The 22,624-nt window shown below is 40.3% G+C and overlaps 1 protein-coding gene across 1 annotated transcript in view; it reads right to left on the minus strand.

Moving 5' to 3' along the window:
• TFIP11 (tuftelin interacting protein 11) overlaps positions 1–22,624 on the minus strand; it is a 725,612-nt gene that overhangs the window by 74,220 nt on the left and 628,768 nt on the right. Inside the window, exon 12 of the mRNA XM_044068282.1 lies at positions 14,348–14,510. Coding sequence (XP_043924217.1) covers positions 14,348–14,510 — 163 coding nt within the window. The remainder of the gene's footprint in view (positions 1–14,347; positions 14,511–22,624) is intronic.

A 22,624-nucleotide genomic window follows, 5' to 3' on the forward strand; every position in this document is an offset into this window, starting at 1 on the left:
AGGTTTCTGAATGTTTAATTCCTTGCATAATTGATGGTGCAGTGGTAGTATTGTTGCCTCACAGCTATAAGGTTTTCTGGTTTGATTCTTGGTTGGGGTGGCTTCTGTGTGGAGTGTGCATCTCCTGCCTGTGTTTGTGTGGATTTGCTCTGGTGCCCTGCCATTTTACAAAGATGTGTCTGCAGTTTTAATCCCTGCGTCTCTGCTGAAAATTGTTTTTGTTCTGTCCACAGTAAAATTGACAGGCATTTGAATTTCAGACTTCATGTTCTTCAGAATACATAGTAGCACAACCTTTTTTTTTTTTAGCAATTTTCGAAGTTTATAAGATGAATATTTTAAATTTGTCCCTATTTTTGGGACTGTATTCCCCCATTATTGGCTTTGTCCAGGTTTTTGTGCTAAGGTTGACAGCTATGGCAAGAACTGAATTCACTGAATATGTTTGAGGGCTGTATTCCCTCATTACTGGGTTTGTCCAGGTGTTTTGTACTAAGAGGTTGACAGCTATGGTGAGAACTGAATTCACTAAATGATAGCCATTTAAGTTTCAGTCTTCCTCTTTTACAAAGCAGCTGATGTATGAGTGGTATGTTACTCTGACTGTTTTTGCTCAGGGACCTTGGCAGTAAAATATATGGTGGCAACACAACATTTTATTCTAGCAACTTTCCAAGATTATACAAGCAATGTTTAATGTGTCCCTGTTTTTGGGTTTTGACCCCCAATACATTTTGGCTTTTTCCAGTTTTCTTGAGCTGCGGTTGAGATGCAGTTGAGTATTGAGTAGATTTTACAAGGAACTGAGAGCTGCAGGGGAATAGAAGTTTAGTGCTTTGCCAAGTTAATACTATAGCACAACAGACTGTGTACTTGCTTTTGATGCAGAAGGTTGTGGGTTCTACTCCCACAAGGGGTAGATGCTGCCGTACTGAGAATGTTCTCCTTGGTGAAGATACTAACTATGAGTTCGTTATCAGTTTGCCATCCATTTCCTCTTGCAATATTATTACTAGCTTATCATTTTTAATGTAATATAGGCAATTTATTCCTGAGGGGCAACAGACACTTTATTTTTCGATGAAACCATGAAATATAAAGGTGACTGCTAGCAGCAACCGCTTCATTAGTTACAGATTTCTTTAATGTGGAATTATTTAGATGACTGACTTCAGAGATTGTGCATATTTACTGATAATGGACTGTAGAATTGTGCATATTTACTGATAAAGGTGGACTGTAGAATTGTGCATATTTACTGATAATGGTGGACTGTGGAATTGTGCATATTTACTAATAATGGTGGACTGTATAATTGTGTATATTTACTAATAATGGTGGACTGCGGAAGTCTGAGTAGACTTTTTTATGATAAATGTTCTCAACTGGGCAGTTTTGCCATTATGGGTGCATATGGTTTGTTTCATTGCTTACTGGAAAAAATGTTCAAAACAAATTTAAAACACCCTGTAACAAGTGTACTGTATTGTACAAGGAATATAATTTTAGTACAATGAGGAAGGTGTATCAAAGAGCACATGTATGTTTCATATGCAAGGAGCCTATGATTCAAAACAGCCCAAAATTAATCTTTAACTGCCACTGGCAAAATGTATTTTCTTTGAATGTGGGTTTCAATGCTGTTTCAATGAATGTGAGTTTCAAGGGCAGAGAAGTTTTAATGCTAAGTTTTCATTGTGAGACTGCATTGCTTTGTTTAACAGATGACTTAGTGTTTGTGCTGTAAAATACAAAATAAAACTTTCAAATGAAGTCCAACTCCTCATAGAAGTAAAGCAGTATGCACATTAGTGTTTATGGTAAATGGAGTGAAATAGCCAAGTAATGGTTCATTGGAATGGCTGCAGAGGCTCCATTCAACCATTATTTTGTCAGGGGGGGAAGGGCAGCAAACTCAGACAGGCCCAGCTGAACTATACCTCCCAACTGTCCAGATTTTCAAAGAATGAATAGATTTTTGCTTCTTATTTTTGGTTTGTTGTTCATAAAATTTGTAGTTTTAATTCCTAAATGATTTGCCAGAAGTCAAGTTTCAGACTTCATAACCTTCAGAAAATGCATGTTAAAGTAAGAGCTGTTCTATCAACTGTCTCAATTTATACAAGAGCAATTTTAGTACTGTTTATATGTGCCCCAATATATTTGGCCTTGTTCAGATTTACTGCATTAACAGGTTGAGAGGTACATGCAAATAAATTGCTTTATAGAATTAGGCATAGCCAACCTCTCAACTGTCCCCAATTTTGGCTCAAAATGTTGCTCTTCCCCTTATAATCCCTCCAAAAATAGCAATTTTGGAAGAAAACATGGAGGGTTTACAATTAAGAAATAACTGTAATAATCAAAGTTATAGATTACTTGAAATGCATGTAGATTCTTTTATATTTTGTCAGCTGCTCAAGGTAGCAGTACTAATATTAAAGTGTCCCTTCTTTGACAGGTAGCAGCTGTATCGTGTGTCTATTTTATATTTTTGCATCACGTTTTTGTCCATTTTTCATAAAATTGTGTTTTTTGGCAAATTAGTGACATCACTAAAGACTGAAGTTAGAAAATGACAGACATTTGAGTTTCAGATTTTATACCCTTCAGAAAATTCATACTAATGCAAGACCTATTCTATTATCTTTCTAAGTTTATTAGAGCAATATTTAAAAATTGTCCTTATTGTTGGGCCTTTGTCCCACTTCTGTGTATGGCCAGATTTCTTGCTCTTGAGGTTGAGAGGTATGACAAATGTGTCAGGGCCATCACAGTCAGCCAGAGAGATTTCAAATTGTGACATGCTTGTTGCACCCCACTCCCCCATGTAGTGACTCTGGATGTGTCCACGCAAGGCAAGGAGTAGTTGTATCTACCTTGGATGGGGAGGACACACTGCATAAGTACTACAGTGGCTTTTCATCTGTCCTTGATTTTGCAGAATGGTCTGGTTTCTGTCATATTTTTGTACTGTTGATTTATGCTTATTACTAAGTGCTTGTTGCTCTGTGTTTTTAAGTAGCAATGCTTTAATGACCATAAGGTAAGCTTGTCTGAGATCGTAAGATGCAAGTAAGCTTTAATAAGCATACTGTTAAAGAATTGCCAACATTGAAAGCCTTTCTGTTGTTGCCATGCAGAGAATACTTGACTAGATAATGTATAAGCCTTGGGTATTAAAGGACAGGATTCCATTATTTTAAAAAGCTCATTACACTTGTTGGAGACTTCCAGTCATCTCTACAGACTTTTCCCGTAAACTAAACAGAATGCCAATCATGTGTGGTCCATAACCTGTACAGTAATCCTTTAAGCAATGTATCTTGAGCTTGTTTCTTGTTTGCTTTTCATTTTTACTTTTATCATGTTTTCCCATGAAACAAGTTGTCAGGCAGCAGGTCTTTTTTGGATAAGAAACATTTTTACAAGTGGGGGCATCACATAGATTTCTACTTTCAGCATGTTACTTGGTACTTTAATAAAGCTGAATATATTATAATTAGGACTGCAGTGCAAGGAGAAGTGGTTTGAGTTGAGTGCTTCTGGTTTTTCTTGTACTTGATTTTGACTGGCATTCCAGTAATGTATTTAAAAAGTAATTTATTTTTTCATGCCTCTCAACCTTTTGTTTCCATCTAGATATTAAGTAAGCTGTCATGCAGCCTATGCATTGAAATATTTTTATTCTTCTACACTTATTTTTGTCTTGATTGGACTTTCATAATGATGGTTTGCCACCCAGGGCAGCGTATTTAATTAAAGTTAGTTTTTTGTGGTTGTGTGCATAGCTCCTCCCCTTTCTGGTTGACCACACCCCCTCCCCTTGACCCCACCCATTCAGCTGTCTCCTGCAGCCCCCCTGTGATTTGAAGTCACCAGCCGCCACTGTCTATATCCCTGGGATACTATATTTAAAACCCATTTGCCCTGGGTAATAAGTTGCCAGTTTCATGCATGAAGTACCAGTTTTCTCCCAAAGGGGCGGCTAAAAGGTAAGTGCTTGGTGATTGTAGAGGGAAGTCATTGAGACTGTTTACCACAGGGAGGTGCCTTGCTGCTTCCAGATTTGGAGGTGGAGGCACCCCATTGTTTTGTTCTAAACGTTCCTTGTGACTGAAACCTGGAGCCTTTGGACTGTCTTGATTTGACTTGAGCGGCTCTCGAGGGGACTGGAAAGGACCAGTTTTTAGTAGGCCAGTGCCTACTAAATCTTGGAGGTAGCACTTGTAAGAAATCTTTCACAGTTTGCATAGATTTAGCTTTATCCTCCATCTTTTCTAACACTTCTTCAGCCTTATTACCAAAGAGATGGTCCTGTTGTAAAGGAGCATCCAACAATTTTGCTTTAACCTGGTCAGGCAGAGTTTGCTCTTTGAGCCAAGCATGCCTTCTTAGCACAGATCCAGTTACAGCAACCCTGCAAGAGGCCTACAAGGAATCAAAACCACATTGCAAAGTATGTTTTCCAACTTGTTCAGCTGAATGTAATAAATCCTGCAAATCTTTATTATCTTTAAAATTCAATAATGCAGAATTACTCCTGGCACTGCTTCACGTAAATAAACACAAACACATATGCATAGCCTCCCATTACATCCCCCCAGGCAACAATATTTCTACACTAGAAGATATCCTCTCCTGGCTTTCCAATAACATCAACAACGAAACTATACTTATGGGTGACATGAATATTAATTGGTCTGCAATACAGTCTCCCACAATCCACTTAACATTAATCTTTACAACTTCTCTCAACTGATCAACTCCATAACTCGGCCCTCAAAAAAACCTCACCAGTGATAGTACCCTAGACTGGATATTAGTCTCCCACCCTCATTACTTCTCAAATAGTGGCACCCTGCCTGACTCCCTTAGTGACCACTTGCCCACATTCACACACCGACTAACTTCACCCCTACATCTTACTCACAATTTTATTACTACTCGCTGTCAAAAAATCTTTAACCCCACTACCTTTTCCAACTCTCTAAAAGCAATCAAATGGCACACCCTAAAAACTCTACCCATGAAACAAGCTGTCACCCACTTTAACACAACTTTCCTAAACCTCTTAGAGCAACAAGCCCCTATAAAAACAAAAATAATAAAAAACAAAACTGCCCCTTGGCTAACAAAAAACACACTAGTAACTATTCACCTTAGAGATAAGGCATGGTCATCATATCAGAAACATAGGACTCCCCTAGCCCATAATGAATACAAAACACTCAGAAACAAAGTAAAAAAGCTCATCGTTTCCGATAAACTAAATTACTTCTCCATAATCCAAAACAACAACAAAACAAACCCTCAAAAATTTTGAAAATGCATCTCTACCCTCCTTAATCCCAACAAATCAGATAACCCTAGCCCAGACCCTACCACTCCTGACATAGACCTGGCCACTCAATTCAACACCTACTTCATTGATTCTATCTTCAAACTAACCTCATCATTTTCTTCATCAAACCCCACCACACCCCCACTACACCCCAACCCTCCCCTACCAACTTTTCACCCCTTACCACTGCTCCTCCCACTATCTCCACTCCATCAACATTCTAGAATTCTCACGCCCTTCCCCCACCATTCTCACTAAAACCTATACCCACATCCACCATAAAAAACTACTTCAGAAACTAAAACCATGCTCTAATGCCCCTGATAACATTCCTTCATACTTTCTCAGCATAGCTGCTGAGGCCATTACCTACCCCCATCAGCAATCTAATCAACCGTTCCATTCAAGAAAGCTCAGTACCTCAAATCTGGAAAAAGGCTTTTGTTGTTCCAATGCACAAAGGCGGCAGCAATAACAATATTACTAATTTCTGTCCCATCGCTATCCTATCTCTAAACTTCTAGAAAAATGTATTCACCTACAACTCCTACCACACCTCTTAGACAATAACATACTAACTCCAACACAACATGGTTTCAGACCAAAGCACATTACTATGACCGCCCAACTCTCCTTCCTGGAAGCTGTGAACAAAGCCCGGGACTCAGGACACATTGTCTCTACCATCCTACTAGACCTCTCTAAAGCCTTTGATACGATCTCCCACAGTTTATTACTAACTAAACTCTCCAAGCTTAACTTGTCACCCTCTTTTCTGAACCAGTTCACTAGCTACTTATCCAACAGATATCAAGCAGTAAGATGGAAAAAAGCCACCTCCCCTTTCATCAACATCCCAACCGGTGTTCCCCAAGGATCTATATTGGGTCCCCTTCTTTTCAATATATTCATAAATGATTTCCACAACTCTATCCCTTTAACTAAAATTATCCAATACGCAGATGATTCAACTATTATCTGTTCTGCTACCTCCATCCCCACACTGCTAAAGCTTACTCAAGATGCATTCTCAACCACCAAACAATGGATGAAAACAAATCACCTTGTACTCAGTGCCTCCAAAACCAAAGTAATGGTATTCACCCCCTCTAAAGCTACCTTTTTCAATCCAAGTAATTTCACTATTACTAGTCACAGCAATACACCCCTAGAACTGGTACCTGAGGCCAAATTACTTGGGGTCCAAATTGATAGCCAGCTTAAATTCAATTCCCACATTCAACTAAATATAAAAAAAACACCAAAAACTTGGCATGCTCTACAGACAGAATTGTTATCTTACACCCTCTACCAAACTCACCCTATCTACCACATTTCTCATCCCATCCCTCCTCTATGGAGCCCCACTTCTAACTAACCTACAATCTTCTCTCAAAACACAACTCTCCTCTTGCTATAACAAAATTGCCAAGTTTGCTACCTCCCATAAGTCCTTCTCACACCACTGTTCGGCTCTCCACAAACTAAAATGGTTAGAACTACCCAATCACCTCACCTACTTCCAACTGACTTTTGCACACAAACTCATCTTCAATCCCTCCCTCTGTCCATCCCTCTCCTATACCTTCAAAATGCACCTCCCCGATAGAATTCTAAGATCTAACAAATAAAACCTAATTGAACTGTATAAACCAATTCGTCCCCCTGGAAAAAAATCTCTATCCTACAATCTTGCTCGTCTCTGGAACTCCTTTCCCTCATCCATTCGTACCATCACACATCACTTCTCATTCAAAAAATCCCTTCCCTCACACCTAATCTCCCAGTGGGAATGCTCCTGCTCCCACCCAACATAATCTCCTCATACTGGGAATTTCCACTTCTCCTCTCCTATTCATAATGGGAATTTCTACTATCTCTCCTAAACTCATAGATCTTGCTCTTGCTTGTATTAAGCTTTATCTGAATACTTAAAAGTACCTAAGTGTAAATATACCCTAAGATGGAAAAGGTTCTCTGTTTCTATATTGAAAAAGTTCTATGTCAGCTCAAATACCTTTCTCTTGCTTGTATTAAGCTACTCATCCTAAATGTATGAAAGATACCTCCAGTGTAACCCACCCTAAGTTGTAAAAGCTTCTATATTGTAAATTGTTTGCAGCTTTACAAGATTGTAATATTTGTATATATTTCTACACTAATCTACTGTATTTCCAAGTCCTTAGTAATTGTATAACTGAAACTAAATACCTTATTGTAACCCTGCTAATTGTTTTTGGAGCTTTTCTCCCCAGGACTCCATTGAAAACGGGTTCTTTGGCCCAATGGACTATCCTGGTAAACCAACTGCAAATAAATAAAATAAATAAAAATAATTTATTTTCCACACAGTCAGAAATTAGCATCATTTTCTGTTTAAGTAGTCCCATGATATGCTGCTGATATTTAAGCATATGAAATTGACAGTTTAAAGCCCTGATTGCCAAGGTTGCAGACGTGTAAACCTTCTTACCCAATCTATCCAGCACCTTGGAATCTCTATCAGAAGGGGTAGAATTTTTAGCAGTAGAAGCCTTAATGCCCTTGGGACCCTGAGAAATGGTTTCAGGGTCAGCAATAGGATTTTTGGAAAGGAATTTGTGGGAGTCAGGAACCCTGTAGTATCTGTCTGGCTTCCAAGGAGCCGGAGGCAGAGAAACAGGAGTCATACTAGGTTCCGAAAAAACATCAACAATGTCTAGAACAGGAGGTATGGCCAAAGGCCTAAGCTGAGGAAGAAGAAGAAAATCCCTAAGTCTCTTTTTAGATTCAGAGATATCCTTTCCCAGTGGAAATGTTCCCTTAAGGTATGTAAAGTTTCCCCAAAAGAAAAATCCTCAGGGGGAGAAGCAGAAGGAATGGAATCTTCTGCATCAGAGTCCTTGTAAGTAGGAATAGACAAATCCTGTTCATTACAAGAGTCAGAAGTAAAAGAATCCTGTTCAGAAGATTCATAGTCAATGTCTTGCCTAGGCCTCTCAGAAGGAGGGGGTTGGCTACCCCTGATCAGAGTAATTAAATCTTCAGCCATTTTGATCATTTGTTTTTTAGGCATAGGGGCCTGCACATGTGGCCCAGGCATGTGTTTTTTAGAAATAGATTTAGATTTTGGCCTTAGTTTTGAAGATGGTGTCGGTCTTATATACAAATCTGTAGGCCTGAAAACACCCTCAGAAGCCAGAGCCTGCACAGTGGCTCTGGACCCATCTGAGGTAGAGACATCCGCGGGTTCCAAAATGGAAGCATCTTGCGGCATACCGGACTCCAAATGGGTCTCAGTAGAGGCCTGCGAATCAGAAGTAGCGGGTATCAGGGGCTGCGAAAGCGCCTCACCGAGTACCGGCGAACCGGCGACTAGCTTAGGAGAAGCGTCGTCGGTTTTGGACCTCGAAGGTCTGTCTGTCTATTTCTTTGCATTTTTTAGGTATTCCGGTAGTCGGATTGATAACCGACAACATTTCTGGATAATTAAATCTGGAGCCAAAATATTTAGAAGCAAAAATATACCGACATTTAATCATGTGTTTATTAAATTTAGCACAAAACCGACAGCAAGGCACGTTGTGGTGAGGGCCTAGGCAAGGAATACAGTACAAATGAAAATCCTTATGAGGTATTTGCTTCCCACAAGTAATACAATTATTAACTTTTACTGACATCGGTAAAAGGCAAGAAAAAGTTTCCCCAACGGGGTACTTAGCTTTTAGTTGAAGACTTTAGTTCTGAAACTTGAAAACGAAACTTTCAGGAGTCGGCCAACCGGCACTTGCGAACTGCTTCTGCTTCGGGCACCATGTGGCAAGAAAGACTGATGTAATGGTGTTGGCTGCATGTTTTATACCCCTGATGACCTGACATCATGGAAGAAGGGACAGCAACCGACGCAGGACCCAAGACTGTTAATCAGGCCGACTGAGGGCAACCTGCCAGCAGATTACCCAAATGTAATGACTGCAACAGTGAAACACGAAGAACATCACTGCATGTCCAAGGGTAGAAATGACACCAGGGCAGCATGTATTTTCATTATTGGGGTATAAGCAATATCCTTCCCATTACATTGAAGGCTGATCCAACGTCTTTCAGATCAGAGGAACCTGATTCCTGAATACAACAGAGTGGACAGTCCTGAAGAGGGAAACATCACCCATGCTTTGAAGGCCGATTATATTTTGTATATGTATACATCTCACACTATCTACTATGGTATTACCACTACTTTTTTATATACATAATGGTGGCAGTAGTAGAAACACATGACATGCTGAAAGATGAAGAGAAAAAACAAGAGTAGCTTTTAAATAAAAATCAAACCAACAAGCACGGACTAAATATATCTAAATATCAAAACTAGCTTGAAAACTACCTCTAAGAATATCAAAATATTTGAGGAGGAGCACTTAGCTTGTAGCTAAAGCAGATCACATCCGAATGTTGTGGTAGCAAACAAGATCTGGGAGAACTTCATTATGGAAACAGACTTGGAGGAGCTCATGGTTGGAGCACTAGATTTGCTAGCTCAGATCAGGGAAGCAACCCAAAAACTTGTTTAACTGATAAGACGGACAGGATGAATAGGATACAAAGGTTAGGGCAGAAAGAGATCACAGAATGAATTGGCTACCTGGACTGAGTAGTTCAAGGGGCCTGACAAATTCCAATTAGGTCTGAGTCATTAATGCAAAAGAGCACTTTTTGGTACAACTGTAGAAGGCTGAAGCTTGGGGGATGTGTGGTGACTTCTGACTGCATAAAAATCACAACTTCTCTGAAGCTACATGGAGGAGAATGGCAGTCTTTTTGGCAAGCTTTTCTGACAATTACAAGAGCCAAAGCAAATGCAGATGATCAGAGTTCGAACAGCAGCTCTTTAGCCTATAACAGCTGACTGGGGAGGATCAGGGTGAGCAGCTACTTCTGGCTCACACAGCCTTGGGGGGGGAGGGGGCTATTCTGGCTTGCCAAAAGGATTACAGCAAATGGCAGCTGTCATCCTTCAAGCTTGCTGAACCTGTGCTGACATGATGCATCTTTCACTGGTATTAGAGGGGAACTTGGCATACAGAGGTACACAATTCCTAGCTCCTTTCAGCCTCCTGCTATAAAACACCAAACACACTGCTTTTCCAGCTTGTACTGACTTTCTACCAGATATAAGTATTTTTGTGGCTTTCCCACTGTTATTCCCTTTGGGAGATGCAATGCTGGAGTTCATAGGAGACACCAAAGAGGTAGGAAGTACTTCAAGGGGGAAGGAAAAGAACAGAGGGCTGAAGGGGGGATTCCACGGCAGGAATGAATGGATAGTCGGGTTAACAACTACCCTGCAATTTTGTATCTCCCATACCCTCTGAATGAAAGGGCCAACTGGATGCCAGTAGTGGAGCCATCTGACAAGGTCCAGGGAAAGTGGGGGATAGAGAGCAAAGGGAATGCACTTTAGACTTGCATACCATTTAAATATTAAGATTTTTTAGTCTGGTGGGTGTTAAATCATCTATGGATCCTAATAAAGCTATAACACATTTAGAAGAATGCCAGTTGGTTAGACAAGCAAGAGATAGAGCCTAGAAATAGCACAAGAAGGATGACAATCCAGAGGAAAGCAGTAAGGGCTAAGGTTCAGTATCTAAAGTATCCAAGAAGTCACTCTCTTTGGGTGCCATCATGTACTGAAGGAGCACGCCACCCTGGTAAAGCAAATAAGTAAAGAAATGCAGATGAGGAGTAATGATGATGAATAAGTCTTGTGGATGGAATGCGTCAGTGCTGCTTTATTTAAACAGACAGAATAGAGATGTTTCTTGCAAAAGACAAGCTCATAATTCACAATATTAATTTGGGACTGTGCGCAAGGTAAAAATGAGACAGTGGAAGACACTGTATACTGTAAATGGTCAAGAAGCAATTTGATTTTTGATGAAAATTTCATTCAGAAACATGACATTTAGCAGACTCTGTTGAAAATGAAGGTGTGAGATTTTGCTAATAGGGCGGAAAAATATGAAAAAGAAGGACTTGGTCAGAAGAATGAACAGTAGTAGCAGCTTGAAATAACAGAAGCGGTTATGTGGGGGGGGGTAGGGTTACCACCTGTCCCACTTTGCGAGGAACAGTCCCTCTTTGGGCAGTTGTGTCCTGCAAAAAAAATGAAAAAATGGCAAATGTCCCGAGATTTTTAGGACAAAAATGTTCCTACATTTTCTTTAGTAGTTGCATAAAACAATTATTTTGTATCTGAAACACCTAAATGTTATAAGAAACAGAATAAGCAACTATAATGCTACAAGAATAAGCTTTTATTTAGGCAAAAAAGTGAAATTCTATCCTTTGTACTGGCTGTGGGTATGTTTTGCCCTGCAAAATCTGATGTTTCTACAAAAAAAGTCCCACTTTGGGCAATTGAAAAGGTGGTAACCCTGGAGATACATAGTTCAGCAGTGAAAGGCATTTCTAGCCAAGCGCTGAAAAGGAGGAGGTGTATTTAGTACCACAGAAGCATTTCTGAATACAATATTTAGGTTAGATTTGTGCTGTGTGTTAATGTTGAATGACACAAACCTGAGGATTCACTGAGCTGTTACCTGGATGGAGTTATTAAACTGCATGTGGAAGGGGTATTCTGACAGCAAATAGCTCTGGGTAACCAGTACAGATGTGACAACACACAAGGAACAATTATATCAATGTGGAAATGGATTAAGATAACAGGAATGCAAGATTCACCAAGATAAAAAGACTAAAGCAAAATGTCTGTGGTAAGGTGCTGCTGTAGCCTATAAACAATTGCGAAGCACAGGGGATGGCTTGGACCTCGGAGTGGAGCTTTGCATGTAATCAGCAATATCTTTGACTAGTGTTTTGTAATGGGCAGGATGCTGTAATGGGCAAATTGCTATTTATGGTTAGACTACATGTGTTTTTAGCGCAATGAAAAAAAGCTGTTTGCTGTGATTACAGGTAGCAAAACATACAGTGTGAAGAGGCCTAGCAACCTGAGCAAGGAGATGTTATTACCTTCTTGTAAGGAATGCTAAAAAAGTTGGAGACTGAATGTGCAGATGTTAAAAACAGAACTGAATTATAGCATTAGGGTTATGCTGAAACAATTCAAAACAGTGAACAGATCTTGGACTGTGTGAATATCTTTCAAAAGCATTTGTAACATAAATGGTTATTAACATAGGGTGGAAACCTGTTTTATGAAGGAAGAATACTGAAGTTACAAGACTAGGGGTATTAAAAAATTAAGGGGTTGATAAATAACATTAGTGGAACAAGGAGAATTGGAAAATTAAATATGAAAAGTATTTTAAAAGGAGGAAAAGAAAGAATTGTTAGGAGGGTGGACTATGGTTTATTCTTTACAATAGGATGAAAGCTAAATGGATAAAGTATCTGAAAAGAAATGCAGAATTGCACAAATAATCACTTGTAACTCCTACAGGAAAGGAAAACAAAAATTCAACTACGATCTGCAGTACTGACATCAAACAGCTAAAAGTGGGAAGAAATGTGCACAGTACATTCTTCTGAGAACATTATAGTGAGTAGTATAAAATCTGTTACTTATTGCTAAATATTATGTAAAATGTAATATGTTGGAAAGCAATATTGTCAGGCTCATGGAAAAAAAAATGAGCTAGGACTTTGAGGGAAGGAGAAAGAGATGGATACAAAACAGAAGTTTTGACAAGTAGGGGAATGCCTTATATAGTCTATGAACTAGCAATACTGTTGCGACTTCCTTATTTGGTTTTGACAGACTATGTGACAACACTGAATATGAAGTAAAGATCCCCCCTTGGAAGATTAAATGTTAGATTTGGATGTAGAGTAGCCTGGTTTGTCAGCTACCAAAATGGGATCATGTAGACAAAGGGGAAAATGAGATTAAAATAGCAAAAGTACGTACCTGGATAAGAGGTAGAGACTGCCTTTGTGGAAGATGATGAGAATGGGGCATGTGTGTGTGTCTCATTTACCTTACTAAATTTTCAATTCTTCGAATCTTACTTGGTCGACTTCACTTCACTGAAAGACCATTTCTCTAAAAGCACGGACTATCGAAAATCTTTCCCTGGGAAACTAACCACTTGGCCATATACCTCGATGAGACCCATGCTTACACTAATCAAGGGTAGCAGAACTTATCAGAGATTTGGGATGCATGGCTATGCTTAAAAAGGCCATTGCGGTTGTTAGCCTAGTAAACACATATGAATTTATGAAAAACAGGTATGGAAGCAATGGTCTTTTTCCTCATTTGACAAGTTATTTTGACAGATTCATAAACACCAAGAAAAACAGCAAAAATATTCCTCTGGTGTACCTTATTGATTTTGTTCGCAACTTGAAGTTACACTTACCAGCACAATGCTAAGATTCCATTTTTTAATAAATCTTTCTTTAAAATGGATATTATACCTGATATAACTGATGTGTTTCACTTGATAACATGCTTTTAGATTTATGTTTGGAGTGTTAAGGAGGCAGCCCCCCAATTTTCTCATGTTATACTACAGTGATCCATGATACATATTAAGCCAGTACACACACAACTCTCACACTGTCTCACACAGAATAATATGTACATATTCTATTACTGATGTGCATTGCATGGCATCTCTAAACGGGCATTCTGACTGGGCAGAAACAAGTTCAGGTCTGTTACTACAAACTTCACATAGAAGGCCTGGTTTGCTGTTGTGCATCTCAGTGCATCTTAAGCTGAATAACTGCTCACATTTCATGGATATCTTGGGAGCATTGTCTCTTTAGGTGACTTGCACAACAGGAAAGTAAAGACTGAGGGAATCAGATCTATGAATACAGGATGAAGGTTATTAGCAGCTCATATTCTTACTCCTTTGTGTGAACAGCATGAAAGTTACATACACATACAAGCTTATTTTGCAAAGCTTGAAAATTATGCACAACACTTTTTTTACTTCTTAAACAATGCTGAACACATCACTAAAAAATAAATGCAGTTTAACTCACCAACACTGGCAACAGCCCTGTTCATGATATCAAGAGCTTCATTAAATTTTTCTTTGATAGAAGGCTGTGCAAGTATCTGATCAGAGAACATGGACTTCCAACCAAGATACCACTTCGTAATTTCTTCATAGTTAGGATCGTTACTAAGCCATGAACATAACACCTTAAAATAAATAACATGAAAAACAAGATAAGTGAAGTAAGAATCAAAAAAATACTTTATGGCAATGTATATGGCAGTCTTGCACAAGCAACAGAAAATTATCTTTCACAAAAGTTATTTTACCAATTATATTATTACAGTAATCATCCAAAGCCTTGTAATATCTTTTTACAAATATCTACAGTTTATCTGTCTCATATCATCTATAGAAAACATACAAATATCCTGTAACTCTTTCTTTATTTAGGCCAAAAAAAGTCCATTTGCTTTTGTTTTTTTCTCTCTAATGTATAAAAACAAACATTTCCTGGTATCTGATCTGACTTCCTTATCTTCATATACACCATTATTTTTCAGTACTTAAATCTGAAAAGCACCATCTTTAAAAAAGGTAATAAAGACATATTTAGAACAAGAAGATGTGAATTCAGTAGTAGGAGTTTGGATTTACATACTATTCCTCAAGATACAAAAACTGGACTAGGTTAGACAGAAATTATATTTCACAGGAACATGTGCATTTAATTGAAAGTTTTGACACACAACCAGTAACTATTTCATATCATGGGAAAATAATAACCAAAATAAAAATGCAGGGTAATGAAATAAAAAGACACTGGAGCTTTCTCACCTATTTGTTAAAAAGAGACTAATTTAAGGAATGGGTAGTGGAAATTATTTGGGAGTTATTAGGGAAGATAGAAATTTCTTTTGAAAATATAGCTAGGGAGTGGGATAACATTAAAGAGGAGTTTAAAAATAGGGTGGAAATAAAAGAAACATATGGTTAAGAAGTAACAAGAAATGTCCTTCTACATTACTACTGCAGTATCCTAAAGAGATGTCATCTCCCACCCAGAACAGCTCGGCTAGTATACAAAAGCCTAATGATCTTCGATGCACCATTTGTCACACTTATGCTCTTAGCACAAAATGTACAACATAAAACAAACGTACAGACACAGAAACCCAAAAATTCTTTGCTGCCAGTTTGAACGCCATTACTGTTAGTTGGCCTGAATGCCTTGTTGCTGTACAGAATACTTAAGCCAACCTTTTTTATTTTATTTTTTTTTTTACTTTTCTTGGTCTTGTGTATTTTTTTTTTTTGCTACCTGGAGCTCATGTCATCCAAGAAGGGAAAATGTCAGTGTGGGAGGAAGATTCCCATTCGGATTGTCATGAACAGTGTCTTTTTTGTTTGGGTGCTTCTCATGACCACGCCTCTTGTAGTATCTGTAGGACATTTGTGCCTATGACACTCAGAAGCAGTTTGTCTTCCCCTGTCATTTACCTTGAAAATCAATGGCTTAAACATTAAGCCCAGGGTACTATGCCAGAAACTTTTAACCCTGAGATACTCCCACAAGGTAAGAAGAAGGCCAAAAAGTCAAAGCCAGATTTTTTAGATGTCCAGCCTCCACTGGGACAGCCCTCTAGAAGCAGGTAAAAGCTATGTAGTTCATTTGGAGTCTACATTGTATTCCTTTGCTGTGACCTTGTCAGAGGCCGGCTTGGATCCGTCTTTTCGCACATGCTCTGAGGCTTTGCAGGTGTCTGCTCCGGACGTTGAGGGGGAACTGTGGTGGATTATCTCAGAGGGTCCTAGACGGATTCCACAGATACTGGTCAGGGAGGAAGTTCCAGGTCCTCTTATCGAATCTCGCAAAAGGTTGGAACATCTGGTATCTGTTAGGGCTGATGTCCCTCCAAGAAAAGACAAAAACTGAAGCATGTTTCGGTCCATTGTAAGAATCCTTAAAGGAAATGGCAAGAGTTTACTCAGAGCTTGTTTTCTGCCTTGATGGCCCTAAAGCCTCCTCAAGAGGTTTCAGTACCTACTCCTCCTTGGACCGCTACCCTGCTAAATGGCTTAGAGAACCGGATTCCTCATATGACAATTTAAGGTCTGATAAGGGGTCTTTGTCCTATTCTTCCCAGATGGCTTTGCCTTTGGCTTATGGTTCTTATGAAAAGGATTCTGCTAGCCTTGAGTCTCTTTTTGAGGAACTGTCCTTTGGGGACACAATTGTTAAAATGATGGAATACTTTACAGTGGGATTCTTTTCAAGTATCTGCTATTCAGATAAGATAGGAGTTGCTTCAGGTGGATACTCCTAAACTATTAGCAGTTCCTCCTGTGTTGGCTGCCTTATTAGATACCTTCATTGCTGATTACACGTCTCATGATTCTCAGCCACCTGCTCCTAAAAAACTTGATAGGTTCTATAAGGTTCCTGAGGATTGTCATTTTTTATTTAAATGTCTTTCTGCTGATTCTGCTGTGGTGTCAGTCTCTTCTGACAAACCTTCTAGGCTTTTGCCCTCTTCCAAACTTCTGCTTTCTGATAAGGACAGTAGGGCAATAGAGAGGATTGCTAAAGTTTATACTGCTTCTACTTTGGCCTTTAGGGCTGTTAATTAAAAGACCACATGGCCAAGTATGCTCTGGCCTTGATTGCTCAGACCATTCAGGTTATTTCTGTCCTCCCTGATTCTGAAGGCAAATCCTCTGCCTTATCTATTTTAGGTTCTGCTTCTCAAGTGGCTCGCCACTATATTAAGTGCAGCTATGATGCTGATGATGCCGCATCTCAGGTTTGCAGCTTATATATCTGTCATAAGGAGTTATTCTTGTCTTCATCTCCAGTCTCTGCCTAAGGACATTAAGGCCAAGTTGGATGCTCCTTTGGATAATAAACATCTTTTTGAGACTGCTGCTGCTGACATGTTCAAGTCAATAAGAGAAAAGCAAAGCCATGCAGGACCTTAAATATATTGATGTCTCTCCTCTCACTAAGTTCCAGGGTCTATATTACTTACTCAAACTCTCGGAATATCGAGTACCATTCCACCAGCACCTAAGTGTCACACGTCGTCTTCAGCGAATGGCCACATCATTGCTTTATTTCCAAGGGAAAGAAATCAGCTGGCCGTTGTTTGAAATCTGCCCTTTTTCCCACTGTAGTGTGATCTCTGAGTTGGTATATTTAGTTAGGGGGGTGGGGGCAGATCGATGATGTGGCCGTTCAATGAAGAGGACGTTCAACACTTAGGTGTCGATGGAAGGGTACTCGACATTCTGACAAGTCAAGCAAGTAATATAGACCCAAGTTCCAGAGGAATTATCCTTCGAGATCTGCTTCTGTCTGCATGCAACTCCATCAGGTCTCCAAGGGCAGGAATGGTGGTAGGTGGGCCCTCTCTGCTAAGGCTTCTCAAATTTCTGTGGCCCAGAAGCCTCCTTTATCTAACAAGCCTGCTTCATTTTGACAATTCACCCCCCACCCTTCTTTTAGACCAGGTTCATTTGTCACTTCGGCTTTCTCTTTGTCTTCCAAATTGGCATCTCATCATATCAAACACTTGGGTTCTTTCCATAATCCCTCAAGGTTACTTTACAGTATGGAAGTCTCTCCTTCCTTTTTCCTCAAGCTCTTCTATAGCAACTTCCTCATTTCCCAGAGGTCCCCAGTTAACCAGGGAACAATTTAACCTTGCCCCTTCCCAAGTGGGAAGGGTTTTTATTCCAGGATATTCCTGGTTCCATGAACGGAGGTTACTTGGAGACCTATTCTGGATCTATCCCAGCTCAACACTTTCCTCAACTCCCTTCTTTTCTTGTACTACATGAACTACAATATGAACTGGCACCATCAGTCTGACAAGCCTTATCTGCAAGGCCATGTGATCTTGTCTCTCCTGACCTGATTGACTTCTTTGAATCAGTCTCCAGAGCCATGGACAAATCATAGATAAAGATGGATACAACTCAAAGGGCCTTACAGAAACAGATGTTTGGTGCCAGAGCCATGGGCTCTCTCAGCTCAAAATGTATTGTTGTCCCCTTTGGAAAAAACATGAAAAACATGTATCCATGAATTACCATATAGATGGCAGTACACTAAACACAGAAAGTGTGATAAGGGACAGGCATCCAAAAAAAAAGGAGGTGTTGTTGTGTACCTCATCCCTCATTAGACCCCCATATTATAGAATAATGCCCCATTTTTGGTGTACCTCTCAAGACATCTGCAACAACTGGAAAGGCTCACTAAAGAAGAATCAGGCCTAAAGCAGATGCACAGAGGTGATCTCTGCTTAACATACAAGGCCATGTCAAACCCAGAGCTGTTGGACATGCTACAAGGGAAAATCTTGTCAGTCACATTAAACAAAAACATGCTGGAGGGAGAGGTGACCCAGAGACTCCCAGACCTCTGAATAGATTGCCCATACATGTCAAGCAGAGTGCCTCTTTGGACCTCTTCAAGAGGAACCTGAACCTATGCTTACTCTTCAGACCCTTATTACCCCTGGCTTTCTGGTATCTTTGGATCTGAAACATGCTTACCTTCATATCCCTATTCACCCTGTTTTCAGGATGTTTTTACACTTCTCTGTGTCTTCCTTTCATTTTCAGTTCTCTGCTTTGCCCTTGGGCCTCTCTACTGCTCCAAGGGTATTCACAAAATGCCTAGATCCTATGATTTGCTTTCTGCAGGCACCGAGGCATTCATGTTTTTCCTTATCTAGATGACCTGTTGCTTCAGGCACCTTCTCCCACTCAACTGTTACAGGATCTGGAGTTCACCATCTCTCTTCTTCAAAGTCTGGGGTTCACTATCAACATCCAAAATTACATCCTGACTCCCTCTCAGGATCATGTACATCTGGGATGCAGGATTCAGACAGTGCCAATGTTGGCCTCTCTTTCATTGACAGCCTTCTTTCAGTCTCTTCTTCCTCTGATTGTCATGCCAGCTAGGTAGTTTCTTTGGGCCGTGGGATTCATGGCCTCTTCTATTCAAAAGATTCCTCTTGCCAGACTACATAAGTGGAAGCTTCAATGGTATCTCAAGTCAGTTTGGCTGCAGCATTGTCACCCTCTAGATTTCAGTGTACCTTTCCTTACCTGACTAAATAAGGAATTTGAGTGGTGGATTCAACAGTTTGCTCTAAATCCAGGCTGGCCCTTTCAGCCTCTAGTCCCTTCTCAAGAACTGTTCTCTGATCTTCCAGTAGAACAGGGTGAATTGGGATTATCCAATTCGAAGGGGTATTTCAGGGCTACACAGTTAACACTACTATGCACAGCACAAGCAGGAAAAAAGAAGTTAGGGCTTGATATAATGTTCCCACTGTGTTGTCAATCTTCATCTACTCTTGACTTCTGGGGACGGTTCTGATCCTTGGAACCGATCCGGCCGTTATGTAGCTCGCACCAGCCAAAAAAAAAAATCTCTCGAGCTACTAGTCTACCCACAATGCTCTTCTGTACATTATCTCAGAGTTTGCAGGCTTACAAAAGACGACACCATAACTCAAGCTAGAAACCATGTTCAAGGTGTATTCTAACACGAAAACCCAGGACAGCATGTCACTCCATAAGAACTCTATAGGAGGGGGCAGGTGAGGCTTATGATAAGTCATAACTTCTTTATATGATGTTGTCAATCTTCATCTATTCTTCACTTGTGGGGCAGAGTCCCAGCTACCTTAGATCCTGGGTGGCCCTATGGAAGAACGTTCCTGAGAGCCATAAAATCAAAGGAGGCTCTCCCCCTGGACACCACACCTAATTTGTAATGAGTAATAAAGGTATGCAAAGTAATCCATGTTGCAGCTGCACAAATGTCTGATATGGAAGCTTTAGAATTAAAAACAGCTGGAAAAACAGCTGAAGTCGCCATAGATCTGGTAGATAGTTCCTTCACAAGAATAGGGAGTCTTAGATTCTTTTTCATCTAAATAAAAGAAATGCAATCCCTTAACCAGCTTGATAGAGTAACCCTAGAAACAGGTTTGTCCAAGGTTGCTCTTGCAAATGATACAAATAATTGTTCTGATTAACTAAATTGCTCAATTCTGTGCAGATAAAAACGTAACTGCCTGTGCATGCCCAGAAGGTGCAAGCAGTATTGGCCTTTATTAGAAAAACTTGGAAAGAACACAGGCAAGTCTATAGATTGATTGATTGATAGTGGCCTCTGAAATCACTTTAGTAAGAAAGGACGGGTTTGCTGTGAGTGATGCTCTGTCTTTATAGAAAACTAGATAACGGGCTTTAGAACATTGACCCTGTAAATTCAGAGACTAATTTCACTAAGGTGATAGCTACACATTTTCCAAGCAAGAAACTTTAAGTCACAGGTAGCTGCAGGTTTAAACGGAGGTAATGTAAGAGACTGTAATACAAAAGTCAAGTCCCATGGCGGTAGGGGATCCTTGAATGGGGTGCTTTAAATGAATGGCGCCCTTAACAAAAACCTTACAAAGCTTGTTGGACATTTAGGGATGATCAACAAAACCATTATGGAAATTTGAAATAGCTGATAAGATAACCTTAATTGTGAAGCAGAAGCCCCTTTATCAAAGATGGTAGCTACAAGCTCAAAAATTTTCTACTGGCGCTGAAACAGGATCCAGACCATTATCACAAGCCCAGATAGAAAATCTCTTCCATTTATTATGGTAGAGATTCCTGGTGGATGGTTTATGGGATGCCAACAAAATGTTTCTTACAGGAGATGGAATGTCATTATGCCTGGTGACTAACTGAATTGCAGAAGCCAACCAGTCAGCTTGAGGGTCTGTAGACTGGGGTGCACTAGTCCCTGAGGATGGGACAGAAGGCCTAGAACTGGGTCCAGAATCCACAGGAAGTGAAGCAGATGAGGCTAAAGGAAGGGAAACCATATTTGTCGAGGCCAGTAAGGTGCAATGAGGATACTTTGCTTCTCAACCGAGCTGCTTTCTTGAAAAAAAGAGCGATCAGAGGGAATGGAGGAAAGGCATAAAGGAGACCCGGGGTCCAATCGAGGAGAACAGCATCTCTTGGAGACTCCCCCCCCGAGGGGGAATTAGGGCAAATTAGCTTCTGCACGTGTTCTTCAGGGGTGAAGCAAACAGGTTGCAACAAGGCTGGTCCCAGCAAACAAAAATCTTCTTCACCACTCTGGAGTTTAGAGACCACTCATAAGGCATGAGGACGAATCTGCTCAGTTTGTCCACAACCATGTATGAACTCCCCAGAAAGTGCAAAAAGCAGTTGGAAGTTATGGCCCACTGCCACACTCAAAGGGCTTCTCAACACAGCGGGTAGGACTTGGTTCCCCCCTATTTGTTGATGTACCAGACAATGGACATGTTGTCTGACTAAATATTTATCGTCCCTTGAGGTAAGGCAGAATGAAACGCTTGCAACACTAGAAGCACTGCCCTCAGCTCCAGAACACTGATATGCAGATTGGTCTCGGGAGGGGACCAAATGCCTTGGACTGTCTTCCCCAGATAATGCCCCCCCACCCCTCTGGGAAGCATCCATGGTCACAATGGCCTTGGGGTGAGGGGGGGACAAAGGGATGGCCTAGAAGAATCTCCTTGGACTGAATCCACCAGGACAGGTAATTTTTGCATTGGCTGGATATAAAAACTAGGTGATTCATGGGGTGGGTTAGACTAGACCATTGGTTCGCATGTAGCCATTGAAGAAGTCTCATGTGAAACCTTGCCAGTGGGACTAACATGATCGCTGCTGTCATGGAGCCCAATACTTACAGAATTTGCTGAGACGGTATTTTGCTTGAATGAAGAATAGGGTGAACCTGTGATTGTATTTTCTGCAACCTGTGATGGGGAAGCAATACCACACAAGACAGAGTGTTGAGATGAGCTCAGATTAATTCCATATCCTGAGAAGGGGTTAGTTGAAACTTTGCAAGATTGACCGTGATGCCCAACTGTTGAGATAGCTCCAGAATGAAATCTGTTGTTCTTAGAAGTAAATGCCTGGTGGAAGCAGCGAGAAGCCAGTCGTTTAGTTAAGGAAAAGTACAGTTGTGTACACTCACCATAAATGTAGATGTTCGAGTGTGTTCACTGCTGCAATCCTAACCATTGGGGGTTACCCATGCTGTGGTAACCCTCAATCAGTCCGAATACCAGAGTCAGGGTTTTGTGGGTTGGCTGCTGTCGCTTGCTGGGTGACATCAGGTCGTCCGAGCTATAAAGGAGAGCAGGTGACACCATTACCTCAGTTTTTCTTGCCTTAACCAACCAAAGAAGTCCAATGTTAATAATTAGTAGTAGTCCTGGGGTCAGAAAACCCCATA

The sequence above is a fragment of the Protopterus annectens genome, chromosome 4.part0, assembly GCF_019279795.1.
Source record: "Protopterus annectens isolate FY-2018-M chromosome 4.part0, PAN1.0, whole genome shotgun sequence".
NCBI lineage: Eukaryota > Metazoa > Chordata > Ceratodontiformes > Protopteridae > Protopterus > Protopterus annectens.